This window comes from Cryptomeria japonica, chromosome 2, assembly GCF_030272615.1.
Source record: "Cryptomeria japonica chromosome 2, Sugi_1.0, whole genome shotgun sequence".
Taxonomy (NCBI): Eukaryota; Viridiplantae; Streptophyta; class Pinopsida; order Cupressales; family Cupressaceae; genus Cryptomeria; species Cryptomeria japonica.
Window position 1 is genome coordinate 408,137,819 of NC_081406.1, and position 20,810 is coordinate 408,158,628.

Consider the following 20,810-nt stretch of genomic DNA (forward strand, 5'->3'; position numbering starts at 1 on the left):
GGGAAGCTTCACAGAAGTGGGATAGGTTGCATTATGTGAAACAACCTCCAGGATTTTAGAAGTCGAATCTTCACGAAAGGGCTGAGGGAAAGGGGAAGAAAACCCTTAACATACAAACTAAACAAATGAGAGGCGATTCACCATGATAGAGCTTAGGTTATGAAAATGGCAATGAGGGTTCAATTGGGAGTGTATGAGATAGTGTTCATAGTGATTTGATCATTGTTGATCAGAGATTCGTGCCTTTATCGAAAACACATGATGCACCATAGACCCTTCATTGTTAGTCAAGAGAACAAAATGCACAAAGCTCATAGGGCATAGGGCATACTATTCAGATCCTGACTGCGGGAAGCACCTGCAAGGGTCTAAATAAAGACATAAAACTCCTAAGGAGCGCTAATTTCTCTATGCTTAAGAACATGGTACAAGAAGAACATTCCAACAAAGAGACCCCAAGAATGGGTTCTTACTTCTTAATAGGAATAGTTCCTATGTCAAGGGTTCAACATACAGATTTCAACCTCCAAAACAAAAATTCCTGAGGAGCAGGCTATGGGGGTACAATTCATTTTCAATTTTAAGTGCCTTATAAAGAGAAGAATGCCTTCATGGTCATAAGTGCATCTAATTAAACAAAAGACAATCATACCCACATAAATAAACTGGATCAGATTCAAAGGAAATTAATATACGACACCTTGATTAACAAAAAGAAAAAGGCCATATGGGCACAACTTCCATAATTCATTAAGAGAAAACATGCCAAGGCTGGAGAATAATTTCCAATAAATAGATGCCATTACATACACCTTTGGTAGAAAAACCATGGAGTTCCTTAGAAATAACTATGAATTTACAATTATTTCCTCAGAAAAGCCCACTAGCTTCTAATTCGTCATCCTCCTCTTTTTTACAATATGAATCTTTAGGTTTTTATAGAAAACTTTGACTTCCCTCTCCTTTGAAATGATTGCCCTCCTTTATGATCAAATGACATGCCGAAGAATTAGGCACGGAGTCCTTGATTTTTAATGTCGTGGACAAGTGTGCTTCCATTACTGGCTATTCATAGAATGCTCATCAATTGTGGATGAAAAGGCCGATCATGGCTTGCTTGTGAAACATTGCTTATGATTACATGGGCTAACTAAAAATATGCTCCTTGACAACTGTTGAACTTGCCGTTAACTGCAAGAAAGCACGTGATCTGGCATATTTCGGGAATGTGCATTGGTAGCTTCAATAAAGGTGCTACCACTGCGGGACACGTGTCATGTTGATGGGCCTTTTGAGGGAAAACCTTGCGTAGGGAGCTAAAAGCTCTAACGAGTTGATATGTGTCTTCCCATTGGGGCTGCATTGTTTGAAAGCCCACTGAAGTGACCACAATGCAAGAAGGAAGGCGGTGGCATTGACCCGTGTAGACGAAGTCTCTAAGAACGAAGTAGGAATTGGAAGATTTAGGAAGAGGAAGTTGTGAAACTTCACTAATGATAAGCATTTGCCCTTCAAATTGTCAGTCCACATATTGTTCTCTTTTAATCAATCTTCAACCAACTTTATTCATGAAGGCGACATTTAAGGCCCTAAGATTTCTTATACCTAGTTCATTGAGAAACTTAGTCACACTTTGTCCCAAGTGACCAAAGAAAACCTATCCCAACCGCAACACTAGATCAAAGAAATCATTTTTCTATTTACTACAACTTGTCAACAACTTTTATCGAAATCATAAAAAAGAAAGATGGAGCATTTAGGAAGATGTTGCAAAGTACTTATAAGAAGTTACTAGCTTGGGTAATTATTACAACCTTTTCAACCAGCCTTTTTTTCTCATAAATCTATCAAGAAGATTCCAAACATCATCCATCATCTTGCCTTTGAAGGACATTTCCAAGTACACACCAAAGATATCCTTGACCACAAAAGATACAAGCAATTTTATTCCACCATTCTAGGGGATTGCTTTGAAAGAATATAATACTTTTCCAAGGTTCTTTTTCCTAAGACATAGATATACTTGTCCAAAACAAATTTAAAATGTCTAGCTTCCACCAAGATAGTGGTGTCATCCACAAATTGTAGGATATGACAATTCAAAACCCCTAATTTTAGGCACTCTAACAACTTAATGATATTACTTCCCAAGGCTTCGACAAGGTGAAAAGGATTAAGAGGGTGAGTCCCCCTATTATAACCCTCTAGAGCTATCAAACAACCGCATAAGCAAAGCATTCCCATAACAAAAAAAATAAGGAAGAGATGCAAGTAGAGAGTAATCCTAATACTTTGATTGAATTCAAACCTTTCAAAGATCCTATCCAATAAAGACCATGATAATCGATTGCAAGCCTTGCTTATATCAAGCTTAAGGGTCATCTCAACCTTTTTACTTTTGGCCATAAAGTGAATAACTTTATGTATTATAATAACTAAGTCCATAATTTTGCTATCACTCATAAACTTGATTTATTGCTCTATAATGTTAGGAGAATCAATTGGAGTCTTATTTTAATAATTTTAATGAAGATTTGTAAAGGGTGTTGCAAAGGCTTATAAGAATTAAATATTTGAAGTTACTTGCCCCTAAATATTTGGGAATCAAAAGTATGAAGGTGTAGTTGATCTCCTTTAGAATCTCCCAATAAAGAGGAAGTCCAAGTTAGTGTCCATTCCTTCTCAATAATATCCTAGAAGTATTGAAAGAATGTTGGAGAGAAACCATAAAAAACAGCCTTGCCACTATCCATTGAATACTACCCTACAAACTTCATTATCAATAATTAGCTTCAACAAGTTTTCATTGACTTGATCAAAGGAATAGCTTCAAGAAAATCATTTGATTCTCTCCAAGGGTATTTTGTTCCAATTGTCAAAAAGTTCTTGAAAAAATGAGTGGTCTCCTCTAATGATTTCTAAATCTTGCATAGACACTCTACCATCTTCCTCTACAATCTCCTTGATTATATTGCCCCGCTTATGATTGTGGATCATGAGACGAAAGATGCAATATTGTAGCCCTCCTTAGTCAACCACAACACTCAAATTTTGCCTCCAAAAAGATCCACTTTAGCAACTAAAGAGTGGAATTCACTTAGCAGGGATTTTCCTTTGAAGTAAAATCCTACTTCATCCCCTTATTCTCTATTTCTTCTTCTAGTCTCTCCATATATTTCAGGCTAACTTTTTCCACAAAAATATGTTTCCAAACACTTATTTGTTCCACTTCCTCAAGATATCTTTCACACACTCCGATCATTGTTGAACCTTTAACAACAATCTACACTAATCTTTAATCATGGTCTTCAAATTAGGGTGCTAGATCCACATTTTCAAATCTAAACGGAATCCTATCTAGGCACTTAGTTTGCTCCAAGATAAACATAATTGAGTTGTGGTTATAACCAATTCTACAAAAAGTGAAAAGGCAACCAATTGAAAATATGGGCCAATATGGGAAAACATGAAATCTATTCAATCCAACTTATATAAGACTTTCCCTTAGAATTTTATTAAACCTTGTGAAATTGGTACCCCTTAGCTCAATATCAAGAAGTCCCCCTTTTAAGATCATGTTAGCTATGTCCACCATATTGATATTAAACTTGACATTACCATCCATCTTCTTTGTAGCGATTATAGTGTTGAAGTTATTGGCCACCATCCATTTCATATTACTAAAAGAACCTCTACATTTGATGCTCTCTCTCCATAAATGTCTCCTTCCCATATAAGAGTTAGGAACAAAACTATGGAGAACCCAAATTGAGTTGTCATCCTTCAACTACAACGAGATCTCACAAGGTTGCTAGACCTCCAAATAGGCCAAATGAATTAGCACCAAAGAACTTGGCACCATCCCAGACTTTATTTTGTATGTCTCCAAAATCACGTTCCATCATTTTAACCTCCTAAAGAAGCTAAAAAGAAGGTTTGTGATTTTTCTTAAAATATTGAAGGATCAACTACTTATTTGGGCTATTCAACTCCCTTATATTATAATGATCTTCATTTATTAAACTTAGAAGATTGTTTGGAGCTATTCAACTCTAGCACATTTTTTGGCTTCCACAAGCCACCTATTTTCTCTCTCTAGACCTTTATTATGTTAGATTAGGTCTCCCTCTCCTACCTTTTGACCCCACATTTGCATATTGCTTGGCATTCCTCATTGATCAAAGACAAAACTAGGACCTAAAGGAAGCAAGGAAAGCTTGAGAAGGAAGCACAACAACAATCACCTAGTTTAATAACACAAGACAATCACTTCTTCTACACTTTCCACTACTTGTAAAGGGGTCTCCTTAGGACTATCCATCTCATGAAGACATGTCTCCAGATTTGGCACTATCCATACCCACCTCAAGCATCAAATTATTTGGGGATACATTTGAATTAACAAAGAAGGGCATCTTTCCCACCTTGGCACCATTCTACAAACTTTAATAGTCTTAACCAACTCTACTTTATTCCCCAATTCCAATCCTTCATTAATTTGGGAATATTTAAAACTTCCTTTGGAGAATCCTGATTCGACTCCTTTGCTATGACCCTTCCCGTTTCTTTGGAAACTAAGGATGACTTAGGATCTTTTCTTTGATCCTTTTATTGGTATCATCATGTTTTCCTTCAACAACTAAAAGTAACTTGTTTGATTCCTTCTCTAGAGACTCCTTCCGATTTGGTGACAAGTTCCTTTGAAGTTAGCAATATTTGGAAGAATGATTGTAGTCAAAATACAATGCCTATTGTTTTATTTGATAATATTGGTTATATCTGACAATACATTAATTGTCCAAATTAACTTTGTTGTCACTCTTGGTTAGTTATATGTGTCGGTTGGGTGATGGTTGTGTTCCTCTTGGCAACTGTTGGGTCTTTTAGATATGTTGTGTACCGTTAAGGAAGTTAGTAAGGTATAGTCAAATCAATTGTTATCCTTGGCCGACCATCTTTAGTCTTCTTCTTTGTATAATTTCATGTGTGAATAAATATATATTTTACTCCTATATATCTAGTCTCCCCCCAACCCACGTGGTACCGGAGGACATGTCGCGCCAGCATCACCAATCACATTACAAAGTTTACTCGGCGCACTGCAGTTTATAGGGGAGTGCTATAGCCGATTCCTGCAGTCTAAAACCAAAAAAAAAAAAAAAAAGTAAAAAAAAATGCATTGTCATCTTTATTGTCACTTCCTGTATTCAACAGATATAGCAGTAAACATTTGACCCCATTGCCAGGGATCAAACTCGGGTTACCCGTGTGACAACCGGGAATACAACTTTGATGAAGTAAAGGAGATTCTTCAATTCACAACAACAAAAATACAATTTAGCAAATCCCTTTAAACTATTGAACTACAGAAAGCAATTTAATAAAAACACAATTTAACATTTGGATATTTAGAGGTCAACATTGAACCACACAACAAAAACACAATTTAACAAATCTCACTGATTAAGAATTCAATATTGAGGCATGCAACAAATTGCTCATTAAGAGTTCAGTACTTTCGATATTTCCCCCACTTGCTTCCATGGGATTGTTTTCCAAAAGCCATGGTCTAAGCTGCCTAGAAGATCAAACGTATAACAGCCCTCAATATATAAACAAAGTGTATTCCAAAATTAGCCTTTGATGCAAAGTGTAAAGAAATATTTGGTTGGACATAAATGGTGCATCCAATACAAATTAAAACAGCATGAACTAACATCTTGCTCTTATCGAGTTATATAATTGAATGTATTCCCCGGCTGATTTATTCCAACTATTGTCTATCTGCATAATCCAAGAAACAAGCTCTGTCCACAACTCTGGCTCTGCAAAATATGAACAGATTTCGTGCATTTGTTGTAAATACTTTCTTGACATTTCATACTTAATTAATTTAATTAAGTTGTTTCGAACGAATAAATACAGAATTTGATAATACCTTAACTTACTTTCATTGTAACATTGAAAATGCGCATTCCAACTTCTTCACATTTCATGTTTCCTTAGTTCAATTAATTTGTTTCAAAACCATAAATGTAAAACTTGATTAGATCTCAACTTACTTTCGTTGTAACACAGAAAAGCACGTTCCAGAGCTCCATTTAAAGAACCTTCATCTATCCCTTCAAATACATAACTGCGAACAAAAGACATTTTTAACTCGATTATATTAACAAATCAGTTCTGGCAATTAGTCTCGTATCGAAAAATCTTGCTATACAATTTAAAAATAATAAACAAATAAAGGCATACAGGGGCCCACAAGCAGATCTAGAAGATAAAATTGCGTAGGCGAATAAACAACGAATTGTAATATTCCTGAAATCATACTTATAGTTTATCTAAAACTATTGAAAATTATATATATTTTTACCTAAACATGTTTATATTTTGATAATATTCCATTTTCAACAATTACTTGTCTTATAGACTCCATTTTAATACCTAGAATCTACAAAGTTTTATCACACTCTAAATTTGATTTTTTTTTTAATTTTAAAATATTATTATTCTGAAAAGTTTGAAGTTTGATTTATGATTTCATAACTATAACTTTCTCACTTTGCCTCAATAGGTTGTTAGTTCCATTTCATCTAAGCAAAAATGGAGAACATACTACATCCACCTGAAGAAATACAAATGATTGACAGCAAGTAAAACATAGGAGCTAATTTATGTGCATTCCAATTTGCACTTTCTTATTCACAAACAAAATGAGAACAAGGGGCAACAAAGTTGTGTTGAAGTTGAAGTCCAACGGACTCCTTCCTTGTTGCCGCCAAAACTCTTGGCTATTCACATTCTTCTTGCAAGCTCTTTAAGAGTTAATTGTAATTCATTTTCTAAAGTTGATTGCCAGAGCTAGTTGCAGCTGTGTATATGTAAACCAGATTGGTGAATAATAAATTAGTTCCCCTGCTTCAAGTGTGAATGTAGGCAATTGCCGAACCATGATAAATCTGTGTCTCTCATTGTTTATTGTTGTGTGTTGTTAATTTTGTTTATCTGCTGTTTTCAATTCGATTCTTCATCCTAACAATTGGTATCAGAGCGAGGTTAGATCGCTGTTTAGATTTTGGTGTTTGAATTTCCAGAATCATGGAAGAATCGAAGATAGAGAAGTTCTCTGGTCAGAGCTTCGGATTATGGAAAGTGCAGATGGAGTCTTTGTTGATAAAGCAAGACCTTTCAATCGCGCTTGAAGGGAAAGCAAAGAAACCAGCTGGGATGGCTGATGAAGATTTTGAAAAATTGGACAAGAAGGCGAGAGCGACAATCTTTCTCTCGCTGTCCAATAATGTTCTCTTCAATGTCACGGGTGATGCAACAACAAAAGATGTATGGGATAGACTCTCAGCCATGTATGGAATGGCTTCGACTGCAAATAAAGCTTTTATTATGAAGCACTTGTACAAACTGAAAATGAAAGAAGGTTGTGGGGGATGACACAAGATGATGAAAGCAAGGCTGTTTTGTTATTATGTTCTTTACCAAGCAGCTGGGATGGTGTTGTAACAGCAGTTAGCACATCTATATCCGGTAAAAATAAATTGGTTTTTAATGATGTAGCAGCTACTCTTCTCAGCGAGGATTTGAGAAGAAAGAATGATGAACCTTCATCCGGTGAAGCTTTAACGGTGGTCAGCACCGATAATAGAGGTAGAAGTCATAATAGAGGCAGAAATAATTACCATAGACGTTCGAAATCAGCAAAAAGATAGAAGTCTAGAAACAGAAATGGTGAATGTTGGTTTTGTGGCAAAGCTGGTCATGTGAAAAAGGATTGCAGAAATTTCAAAAGAGCACAAGAGAGAGTGCGGGACAGCGAAGCAAATACAGTTTATGATAAAGATGATAGCGTTTTAATCCTTTCAACAACCGACACTACTCCGGATTCATGGGTGCTTGATTCCGGTGCCTCCTATCATGCTACCTCATGTCTTGAAGCGTTCATTAACCACCATGAAGGTCATTTTGGCAATGTTTTTTTAGGAGATAACAAAGCTTGTGAAATTACAGGCAAAGGGGATGTATTACTACCATTAGAAGGTGGCAAAACATAGCTGCTCAAAGATGTTCGCCATGTCCCAAAATTGAAGCGGAATTTGATATCCATTTGTTGTGACCATTTCACACATCGCCCCATTAAAATGGGGACCCCCTCTTTTTGCTTTTGTTTTGCCTATTCTTCTCTCTGCTTTTAAGGTTTTGATTAAGTAAGTGAGTTGTCTGGACTAGGGTTAAGCCTTAGGGTTTTCTTTTGGATATTTTCAAGCCGAGTCCAGTCAAATTTTGAAGATTATTATGCATCCTCCCAAGGCTTGCAATTTTGAAATAGGATGAGCCTGTCAGGAAGTCAGGTATGTCTCAGGATAGGTCCAGTCAAGGTTTTGAGGGCAAATTCAAGCTATGTCTAAGTGCTAACATTTTGAGGATGGAATTGTGCATTTTTGTCCGGGTAAATTTTGACCAAATTTTGTTGAAGGCTTGCTAACTGGTTCCCGGCCTTGGAGATGACCTAATTATGCCTTGTGAAGTGATTGAAGACCTAAATTTTGGATATTTTGGCTTATAAAGGTGAAATCGCTCCTGTCCCTCTCCCAGGGACCAAGGCGAAAATGTTATTTAGTGCATATTTGTCTCTAACTTCCTTTAATTGTTTTGTGCAGGGTCTCTAGGGGAGATGATTGGACGGGAATTGAAGATTTTGAGGATTTTGAAGATTTGAAAACAATGAAATTTGAAGGATTAAGACATCGCTCCTGTCCTCCACTGAAGGACCAGGGTGAAATGATTTGTTTTGGTCATTTTTGCCTTGGTTGATCAAATTGAAGCATTGAGGACACAATGAAGGATGAAATGAGCGTAATTGAGTATCCAGACTTAGTTAAAAGCATTGAAAGGTTGAACTTTTTGTCTAGCAAGATGAATTCGCTCCTGTCCCTCACCAAGGGACCAGAGCGATTTTCTTTGTACACACCTTCTTGGACCTTTTTTAGATTTGGGCTCTCGTTCATGGATTGTAAAAAGATGATATCTTCCCCAGCAAAGGAAATTTGAGATGAAAAGTGAAAGGATTTGGCCTTGAGGACAAAAGGCGCTCCTGTCCCTCACTGAAGGACCGGAGCTTGAATTCCAAATTTGCATTATCCTTGCAAGATTTAAGTGATTTCGCGATTTGAAGAGGTCAAGGGAAGTGTGTTTTGCCCGTTGAATATAACTTGAGTAGGTCACAAAGAAGAGAATCAACCCAAATGGCCATAGGCGCTCCTGTCCCTCTCCAAGGGACCAGAGCGATTTTCTCACAAGACAAATTTCTGGCAAAGGTAAAGCAAGTTTCATGTTTGAGATGAATGAAGGGAGGCATAATCAATCCATTGAAGATAATTTTGAAAGTTAGCAAAACATAAGTGAGCTCATAAATGCCAAGGCGCTCCTGTCCCTCACCAAGGGACCAGGGCGAAAAACACATTAACAAGCCTTCCTCCCCAAATTGGGACGAATCCAGGCCAAGGCACGAGATGGCAATGATATTTAAAGTGCTTCAAGATGGAATGAAGTTGCAAGGACCGCAAAATTCGATGAAAATGGGCTAGGGCGCTCCTGTCCCTCTCCAAGGGACCAGAGCGAAATCTTCAAATATGCCTAATCGCCTAACATTTTGAAATGCTACTTTTGTTTCCGAGACTCAAGATGGGATAAGGAATGATGTTTTATGCCTTGAAGATAATTAGATATTGATGTGGTTAAGAATTTGTGCTATGGACTAAAAATCGCTCCTGTCCTTCACTGGAGGACCAGGGCGATTTCTATAAAATCAACAATTTTCCTCCAAAGCCACGCCAAGACAAGGTGATACAAGATGGGAAATGTCTTTCGAAAAATGATGAACAAGGAATTGACCCCAAGAATCAACGATCCTAGGCTCAAATGTAAAAATCGCTCCTGTCCTTCACTGGAGGACCAGGGCGAAAATACTTGGAAGAGCTCATTTTGCCTTGAGAAAGCGAGTGAAACATGCACTGAAGGGATGAATGAAGATCATTGTTTACCTCCAAACTTGAATTGGCGATTTGAAAGACAAAGACCAAGGACAAAGGGTGAGATCACTCCTGTCCCTCACCAAGGGACCAGGGCGAAAATATCCTAAGGAACACTCCTTCCAAAGATTGAATAGATCAAACTCAAAGTTCCAAATGAAAATCCCATTTTGGACGTCCAGGAAGAGATTTTGAATGTGAAAGCAAGAAATACAAGGCCAAAATTGAAAAGGTGCTCCTGTCCCTCTCCCAGGGACCAAAGCGAGGTTATTAACAAATTGATATTTTACCATGCCTAGGCGCCAATGTCCTCCAAATCACATTAAATGCCAATTTCGCTGAAACTCCAAAATATTTTAAAAATTAAATTGACATTTAATAAAAGCGCATAACATTTAATAATTAATTTTGAGCCTTAAAAAATTGAAATTTTTTAATTATAAAGGCATTTAAAATTAATTATTATTAAATTAAATTTAAAAATGGAGCGCTTTGGGGTATTATTTTAATATTTTAATTAAGTCGGCCTTCTCCTTTTATTAATTTTTGTTTATTTTTGGTTCTATTTTACCAAGTCGGCCTATGGGAAATGAGGTGGTAAGCGCCTATATAATATTGGTGTTTTGAAACATTTTAATCAATCATTCGATCATTCACTCAAGTGCGATTTGGAGAAGCAAAGAAGGAGTGCGAAACATGATTTAAGAGGAGCGAATTTTATTGAAGGAAAAAGGTGGTAGAATTAATGATTGCAAAGTCTAGAGGAAGAACATTTTGCTAAAGGAAGAGCCTCGACCCACATTTTGCCTAGCGAACTTGCCTACTTTTGCATCATTTCTTAGAATTAGTTCTCAAGTGGAGGTATGGCGAGATCTTCCTAGTCCAATGTTGAAATTTTGAATTTTGAATTTCAAATTGCGTAGTTAAATTTAGGAAATGATAATTCAGAGATTTATCATGAAGTTTCCTAAATTAAATGCTTCAATTTTCCTTTCTACTCTATATGTTTAAATTGCAAGATATATTACTCATTATGAAATGTTGTGTAGGTGTCAAGATGGCGACCCCAAAGGCAGGAGCATCCACTAGTCGTCCAGCTCTCATGAAGGAAGATCAAAGGAATGAAGAATTGGAGACCAAGATTGTGTCAAAATGGAGCAACATTGGAGATACCAACTTGGGAAACTTCAGTGTGAAGAAGTTTCGAGAGGTCCCCTATATTGGAAAACCATCACCTGTCGCAAAGAGAATAATTGAAAGTGGCATCATCAAGGCGGCCGGTTTCCCTCCAGCAGTCCAGTGCCATGAGCTGATGATCGAGTGTGCCCGCCATTATGACCCACAATCAAGATCAATCGTGTCCAAGGAAGGAAACACTTTGGCTTACCTTTCATAAGAGGCTATCAGTGAAGCTTTCCATCTGCCAGAACATAAAGATATGATTTACAAAAACTTGGAAGGGGATAGGTCCATGTACGAAGATGATCCAGACACTTGCTTGAGCATCATCAATAAGAATTGGTTACTCAAAAGTCGTCCTCGCTTGAGCAAGATTCCCAACACACCACATAGGATCGACTTCCAGGAGGAGTACAGAGATTTGATAACTTTACTCAATCGAGTTACAGGGGCTCCTCAAGCCTTCTATTTTGAGAAGTGGATGTTCTACTTCATCCAAGTGATAATTCAAGGGAAAGGAACAATTCATTGGGCTAGAATTATTAGCCATTGCTTGGACGTGCAGTTGAGAAGACTGAAGGCTACCAAGTCATTCCACATGAGCTCGTACATCATATATGCCTTGATCAGGAGTTTTGAATATGCAGGACTACCTCACAGAGGAGTGATCGGAAGAGGGCCCGGGGAAGTCAGAGTTTGTGAATCTTATGTTCATTTGCATCACCCACCTGGAAGCAACTACAAGTTAGTTAATGATACCTTCACGATGAACATCACCAGGATGTTGCAAGGTGGGATTCACAATCGGATATCTCAAGATGCACAAGAGCTTGTAAAGAGGTATGGTGCTTGGTTTATCCAATTCCAGAAGTTTACATATATTAGAGTTCATGGGTGTCCTTCACCTCCATATATGTTGCCAAGATATCCGACAGACAGAATAGCGTTACTGGAGGTAACTAGGCAGTTGGCGGCTTATGTGAAGGCATTCAGACACAAGCATGGAAATGGAATTCCTGTGCCTATCATACTAGGGAATTCAGTTGAGGTATGTCCTAATGCTCTAGCCATGGATGATGCAGAGAAGGAGTTAGCCTTATATTCATTTTCATTCTTTGCCTTGAGGGAGAACTTTGATCCTTATGGATATATAGAAGAAACAGTTGGTAGAAAGTACAAGCACGAATTTCAGATAGAGGACTTTTGGATGAATCTCTCAAGTGATCTAGAAGTAAAAAGAAAGATGCATTCCAGATTGCCTTTAGATCTCATCAGGAAATGCAAAGTTTACAGAGTGGCCGATCAAGCCCAGGACAGTGGCAGACATCTCCAATCATCTTATGACCGAGAAGACAAAGCAGTGAGGATAGATTGGAACGAGCCTGAGATTGTCGACTTAAAAACTTTGATGGCTCCGGTTTTGTCATGTACTCGTAGATGGGTGGATATACAACATCAAAAGTTGAGAGAACAGAACACACCGATGACTTTTACTTTGGAGGAAAGGCCAGGGGAAGGAGGAGCAAGCACAAGTGAAGGCAATCCTCATCCTAGGAGCACAAGTGAAGACAATCCTCACCCTAGATGCGTAAGTGAAGGCAATCCTCATCCTAGAAGCGCAAAGAGGAAAGAAAGACCTGAGAAAAGGGAACCCTCCAAGAAGAAGCAAGAGGCCCATCGAGATCCCTCATCTGGCACATCTTCCCGACATGAAAAAAAGACAAGTCAAGGACAAGAGAAGAGGGTACTTGAAGTTGAGGAATCTATGGAATCAATGGTCCAGAATGATAAACATGAAGAAAGGCAAGCACCTCAACGTTCATCAAGTCAATCTCCCCAAGTCAATGAGCTACATGAAGACAAGAATGATGATGAAGTGACATCTCCTCTCCGAGAAGAGGGATTAGTGCCTAAAGAAATACAAGTTAGAGAGACAAGGTCCGCCATTCCAGATTGGTTAAAAGAGAGGCTAACAAGGGTGATTGTGATCGAAGATGAAGATAATGTAATTGATTTAGAAAGCCTTGTTGGAAATTCTCAGGAAGTGACAGAGAGGAGGAAGGCTACCAAGATGTCCAAGATGATTAGAGATGAGACAGGGTCCAGGAAGTTGTAGATAGCTACACCAGCAGTGGACAAATATGAAGGTGAGATCCTGGCAGAGGAGTATGATGTAGAGACCTTTGAGCTTGGTCCACTCACAGCCGAGCAGACACTGGATGAGGCAACTGATTCATTTGAGGCACTTAAAGACAAGCTTAAAGAAGAAATGGAAAAGAATAGAAAGCTTGAGCGAGAGGTCGGTGCTTGGAGAGGCTACTTTAGCCATCTCAATCAGCCTTTGGGACGTCAGGATCCAGCAGTGTCTCCCGTGCAAGCACTTCCCCTTGAATCAGTTGGTGAGGCAGAAAGAGTTAAGAGCTTGGTTCAGCTTATGAGCTCTTGGATTGACAAATCCCATACCGTTGCCATTGAGTTCGCAACAAGAATGATGCAGACCACCCATCAAGCTATCCAGGTCCTTGAGATCATTCACAACCTAATGATAACAGTAGCCGCCTTTGCCCACACTAGAGATGTTATCATTCCTGTTCTGCAAGTAATCAGGCAAACACCAAGGAAGATCCTAGCACAAGAAAAGATAATGGATGGAGGAGCTCATAATTTACTCCAATGGTCAACCCTACTCCAGATGAAGGAAGTTCTTTTCGAAGACATCAGCACCAAATGCAATCAAGTTGAAGAGGTCATCCATCCAATTCAGGACAAGGTGTTTGAGGTGTTATGTTCTATTCTTAGCAGAAGAATTGAAGATGAGACAGATGTGAATCTTCAAGAGTTGGAAGAGAAGGTTAAGGTCATCTTTTGCAAAGATGAGAATGTTATCACAGATGAGCAAAGGGACCAAATGTTCGCTACTATGCTCCTAATTGAGAAAATCAAGGAACTCGAACATGGATGGGATGTAGCTCTTCTCAAGGCCTTCGATCAAGTTATCCACTTGGAGGAACGAATGAGGAATCTTCTTGAGATTCCTATTGCTGAGATTGAAGGAATTGTGTCCAAATTCATTGCATATGCTAAGAAGGAACATTGGAAAGGGAACAAGGTTCTAGAAGAGAGGTTGTTATAGATGATGTGGCACCATAATTATCATTGGTCTATGTTTCCTAGATTTTTGTGCCAATTACATATTTGGCTATGCATTTAATATTGTTCAATAAAAGGGGAACTTTTTGTAATAAAACCCTAATTAGGGTTTAGGTGTCAAAATCTCAGTCGTCGATCTTCTTTTGATCTGGGCCGTTCATTGTAATTGAGGATGCTATATATACCCTCACTCATTTTCATTTTGATATAGAGGATAGAGAATAGCAGAATAGAATTAGAGATTGAGAGGAGAGATAGATATTAGAGTCAGATAGTTAGAAGTTATTTTGTAGCAAGATTGAGCATTGAAGAGAGAATTTCAAGCAATTGTTGTCTATTTTGGCTTTGAGATCAATAAAATATTGAAGTTATGGTGTTTTATTGCAATTCTTGTAGCTACTTTCATGGTTGCTTACTTTCTTGAATCATTCTTGGTTGAAGTAGTGTTTAAAGTTGAAGGACTAAGTGTTGAGCTTGATCTTTGGTGAGATTCACGTTCCAAACCACTAGCTTCTTGCTGATTGTAAGGACGCCTTGCGTGGTCAACTGGAGATGTTTGGATTGCTTAAAACCTTCAATCATTATTGAACTATTGATATGTACCTTCATGGTAGTGTCTATGATTCTTGATGAATTGAAAAATCATTAGTCACCTTAGAAGATCGCATCAATTTCAGTAGAGTTGTTATTCCTTGGCAATACTGAAATTGGTAGAATCTTACCAAGTCTAGCCTACATTGAGTTATTCCTAGGATTAGATTAGAATTCATCTCTTGCAAACCCTACCTTTTGCTCCTTTTTGAGAACTTGTTAGTTTTAGGAAATTCTGTTCCTGTACGGAAACGTAAGGCCCCTTGATGAAACAACATTCACAACGACCACTGGTGCTTATCCACACGTAGAGACCCTACATCAAAGAACCTTGGAGTCATCCTGATTGATCCTTTTTGCGGCATCTTCAGCAATCAGAGGCTTTATTCAAGAGAGGATAAGGTACCCTTGGGTATTTTATTCTGTGTTTGATTGTGTACAAAATACACGTCAACACCGTTGGACAGCTCTTTGGTCAAGGTCTTAATGTTAATTTTCTCCCGGATACATGGAAAGTAACACATGGTACCATGCTGATTGTAAATGGTAATAAAGTGGGAAGTCTATACATATTTAAGACTCATGGTGAAGTAGGAGCTGCAATGGTGATTGAGGACAGCAAAGCGGATCTTTGTCATCAAAGACTTGGGCACATTAGCAAGAAAGGTCTCCATGTTATGCATACAAGAAATCAGCTACCGGGCCTCAAGCTTGTTGACTTAGCCTTTTGTGAACATTGCCTATATGGCAAACAAAAGAGAGTCAGTTTTCTGAAAGGTGGGCATGACACAAAACAACACCGCTAGAGCTTGTATACTTGGATGTTTTTGGACCAACCGAGGTAACCTCCATTGGAGGAGCTAACTATTTTGTAACATTTCTTGATGATTGTACAAGAAAAGTATGGATTTATATGCTTTCTAGGAAATCTGAAGTGTTTTCAAAATTTACAATTTTCAAGGCATTAGTTGAAAATCAGATTGGGCATAGGATTAAATGCTTACAAACCGATAATGGTGGGGAATTTTGTTCACATGAATTTGATAATTTTTGTGCTGATAATGGGATTAGAAGAATCAAGGTTGTTCCTTTCACTCCTCAAGAAAACGGTGCAGCCGAGAGGATAAATAGAACAATCCTTGAGAAGGCACGATGTATGTTGTCTAATGCAGGTTTAGGCAAAGAATTTTGGGCAGAAGCGTGTAATACAACAGTATATTTAATTAACCGAAGTCCATCTAAATTGTATTTTGGTATTCCGGAAGAGGAATGACAAGGGAAGAGGATTTCATATTCGCATCTTCATGTGTTTGGATGTGAAGCCTTCTCGCATATACCCAAGGAAAAGCGAACGAAATTGGATCCAAAGTCGCTGAAATGTATCTTTGTGGGATATGGAGAAGAGCAGTTTGGTTTCAGATTGTGGGATCCAGTTCACAAAAAGATTGTTCGAGCAGGGATGTAGTTTTCCACGAAACCTCCTTTCCCGCACTACAAGATGCAAATAAATCAGAGACAAATTATGTCCCTATGTCTCTATTTCAGAATTCGACTACCAACGCTCTGCCTCCGGTCTCTCATTCAGTGGGAGCTCCTATGACATCTACATCGGTTGAATACAATTCTCAGACAGAGAATGATGAAGAAAGTGCTGATAATATTTGGTCTTCACTTAATTCAGAATTTGGGGGTCTGAAAAACAGAGCAAATCCTCCCCAAAATAGCACGAATCTTGGAAGAAACTTGGAAGATCATTATTATGGTAATGTTGGCTCACATTATTCCCATTTGGCTGGGCAACCCACACGGAGGTCTGAAACTCCACAGCGACCTGCACACTATGCTTCATGCACCCCACATCGAGCAGCGTCCTCCACTCCTCCGCAGACAGCTTACGATCTTCCCCGTGAGTCTCTTGCAGTTTCTTCCCCACACCCCGTGAGCTCCCTGCAGCTTCAACATCCCACAGTCTCCTCTCCCCGCGAGCTCCCTACTGGCCCTCTTTCCACGGCCTCCCCACCCCGTGGGCCCTCCCTGCAGACTCCCCGCGACCCCCCAGCAGCTCCCTCTCCTTCGCAGGCCCACTCCCGTGCGTTCCTTGCCTGCAGACCACTCCACGGGGCCTCTGCAGACTTCTCTACAGTCCCACCGTGGGGTCATCCTCCAACGCAGACCGTGGAAAATGCCACCACGGCTCCCCACTCCCTGCACATTCGACAACCCTCTACAGTGGGAGATGCTGGCACCGCACCCAGTCCTCTTCACACACTCAGAACGTAGGCAAAGCAAGGTCCACATTCCTACGACTTGTCAGCATCCAATGTGGACAAAAATCCATAGGCCAGTAAAACTACCAGGCAAATTAAAAATGGGAGAGATGTTAGTTTGCATAAACAGGAATCTCAAAAATTGAATGACTATTACTAAAACAGAGAGTCAATTGAGGAAATCAACCAAACAGAGGCGACTTCCTGCAAAATTCTCCGATTATGATTTACTGTTTTGTGAAGAGGTTGAACCTTCCTTGCTCATCTCTAATCAAACAGAGCCTGCAACTTACAAAGAGGCTTGTAAAAATGCAGACCATGATAACTGGCACGCTGCAATGTGCGAAGAAATGGACGCACTAGTGAGAAATCAGACATGGGAATTAGTGCCACTTCCGCCTGACAGAAAGGCATTGAGAAATAAATGGGTGTATAAACTAAAAGATGAAGCCGATGGTCACAAAAGATTTCGAGCAAGACTGGTTGTAAAGGGATATGCTCAGCAACAAGACCTCGACTTCAAAGAAATTTTCTCGCCAGTAGTTAAAATGACTACCATCCGAGCAGTATTGGGCTTAGTTGCAGCTTGGGATCTTGAACTTGAACAGCTAGATGTGAAGACAGCTTTTCTCCATGGCGACCTTGATGAGGAATTATTTATGCATCAGTTGGAAGGGTTCATTAAAAAGGGGCAAGAACACCTTTATTGCAGATTGAAATGCAGTTTGTATGGGCTTAAGCAAGCCCCCCGGCAATGGTATCTTAAATTTGACAAATTCATGATTGATCACAAGTTTATTTGCACCGAGTCTGATCCTTGTATTTATTACAAGAAGCTTCCTAATGGCGAATTTGTAATTCTTCTCCTTTATGTGGATGATATGCTAGTGGCCGGCACAAGCATGAGGATTGTGAGTGAACTTAAGACTCATCCAGCAAAAGAATTTGCCATGAAAGATTTAGGGGCAGCAAAGAAGATCCTAGGAATGACTATTTTTCGGGATAGAAAAAAGAGAACTCAAACTATCTCAGCAAGACTACATTAAAAAAGTCTTGGACAGATTTGGTATGGCGGATGCTAAGTCTGTTTGTGTACCTTTAGCCTCTCATTTTCAGTTGTCTTCTCAATTGTGTCCTAAAACACAAGAAGATAAGGAGTTTATGGATAAAATTCCATACAAATCTGCAGTTGGAAGCCTCATGTATGCTATGGTGTCTACTCGACCGGACATTGCTCATGCCGTAGGATTGGTGAGCAGATTTATGTCTAATCAGGGTAAATCACATTGGGAGGCGGTTAAGTACATCTTGAGATATCTCAAAGGTACTTCTGATTTTTGTTTATGGTTTGGAAAGGACAAGGCAGTTTTGCAAGGGTTCACCGATTCTGATTTTGTCGGTGACTTAGACAAAAGAAAGTCTACTTCTGGTTATGCTTTCACATTTGCCGGGGCAGCGATTAGTTGGGCTTCAAAATTGCAACATACAGTTGCTCGATCAACCACGGAAGCAGAATACATAGCTCTTTCTGAGGGAGCAAAAGAGATGGTATGGTTGCAACTCTTGTTCAGTGAGTTGGGTTTGAAGCAATCAGATTTTGCTTTGTTTTGTGATAACAGCAATGCAATTTTTATGACTAAACATCAGACATCTCAGCCGCGGTCAAAACATGTTGATGTTCGCAGTCATTATGTTCGCCATATGGTCGAAGAAGGCAAGTTTCATGTAGACAAGATTCATACCGACCTGAATCCAGCTGATGTGCTCACTAAAGTGGTTAAGTGGGAGAAGTTCGATTTCTGCCGAGCTTCTCTCGGCCTTTCCAATAACTGATAGCAGAATTAAGTGGGGGAATCTACTTGTTGCAGCAGTTCATTGGCCTTCAATGGGAGATTGTTGGAAGTTGAAGTCCAACGGACTCCTTCCTTGTTGCCGCCAAAACTCTTGGCTATTCACATTCTTCTTGCAAGCTCTTTAAGAGCTAATTGTAATTCATTTTCTGAAGTTGATTGCCAGAGCTACTTGCAGCTGTGTATATGTAAACCAGATTGGTGAATAATAAATTAGTTCCCCTGCTTCAAGTGTGGATGTAGGCAATTGCCGAACCACGATAAATCTGTGTGTCTCATTGTTTATTGTTGTGTGTTGTTAATTTTGTTTATCTGCTGCTTTCAATTCGATTCTTCATCCTAACAAGTTGTGGAATGTAGACCGTTCTTTTAATCTATCTATAGCATCTAATGTCAGTTATGATGATCATGATGGTGCTAGTCTTCATGATGAACCATATAACACTATCACTAATTGTATTATTTTAATATTAAACAATGAAATCTATCATGACATTTATGTTTGGCGAATTGATAATGTTTATTAAGTTTGTAATATATATAATAATTTTGTTTAGTATATGTATGATATATGGTATTCTTAACTCAATTCCTATTTTTAGGCAACAAATTGTGTATATTTATAATTTTAATGTGTTATTTGTGCATACGCTACCCCAAAAATAATTTATACTATACCAATGTACAGTATCCACATACCCATACCTGATTCCGATTCAGCAACTTAGATTTGGAAGTGTTGCATATGATTTTGAGTGTATAGAGTTAGTTATTCATGGTTACTTATGTCTCGTATCAGCTTTCTATGTGGAGGATGATTTGTATTACTTATGCTTATGTAAATATATCTAGGAAAGAACATGAAAAGAATCTAAATCAGATAACTATTATACTTGTATTTGTTACTTCAAGGTTTTTGGGTTGTGGGTTCAATTATCTTCTCCATACAACAAGAGCTTGGAGGTAGTTGTTTATAGTTGACAAGCATTCATCTTGGCGTTTGCATTGTTGTGTTTGTATATCCTTGGATATTGCACTAGTGTTATGTGGTAATTTGTACGTTTGACCATGTGCTTGTGGATATTGATGGGGCTGTAGTGTTGACCTGATGTATTATTGGAAATGTTTATTAGATATAATGATATAGCATACATCACAATGATAATTAACAGAATTTATTATGAGTTGATCTTTGTACAATATATTGTTGGTATGATTTGCTTGTTCTTGTCATTTAAGAAAAAAAACAAGATTGTAGAGTGGTGGTTGTTACGCATTCTCCACTCATCTGCCAAAGGGTAATCTTGAATGTGCCAAGTTTGAGTGGAGACTTCACATATGACTAGAGTTGTAATCGAGTATTGTGTTGCTACTAAGTACTTCAAACAATAACATCGTTGAGGACTTGCATTACTGCTCTCTTCATAGATGCATTGTGATGCAGCTAAATTCTCAATGTTGCTTGTGTGCATTGTGTGTGATTACCCAAGTTGCATGGTTGTGAGTGCCTTGAGTTGTACTTAAGATTACAGATTGTTGAGGATGGCTTGATGATGCCTTTGTTGATGCACTTGTTGTTACATTCTAGTGATTGCTAGTTATTGGCTAGAGATTGAAAATGGCTTGTTGATGACTTGAGTTGAGCTCAAATTGTTGTAGGTCAACAAAGGATGTTTACTTGTTTCTTTTGATAGAGCACCTATTTTTGTATCTAATGAGTTTTTGTTGTTGCC

The 20,810-nt window shown here is 38.6% G+C and overlaps 1 protein-coding gene across 4 annotated transcripts in view; it reads right to left on the bottom strand.

The window, feature by feature from the left end:
* Positions 1-5,445: 5,445 nt before the first annotated feature.
* The window catches only part of LOC131061989 (uncharacterized), a 227,338-nt gene continuing 211,973 nt past the window's right edge, over positions 5,446-20,810 (bottom strand). For all 4 annotated transcript variants that reach the window (XR_009110635.2, XM_057995819.2, XM_057995820.2 and 1 more), the window contains 2 exons: positions 6,063-6,136; positions 5,446-5,825 (listed from right to left, as the gene is read on the bottom strand). Coding sequence is in view for 3 of the 4 variants with exons in the window: in XM_057995819.2 (XP_057851802.2) it covers positions 5,713-5,825; positions 6,063-6,136 (187 nt within the window). In the remaining variant the exon portion in view is untranslated. The remainder of the gene's footprint in view (positions 5,826-6,062; positions 6,137-20,810) is intronic.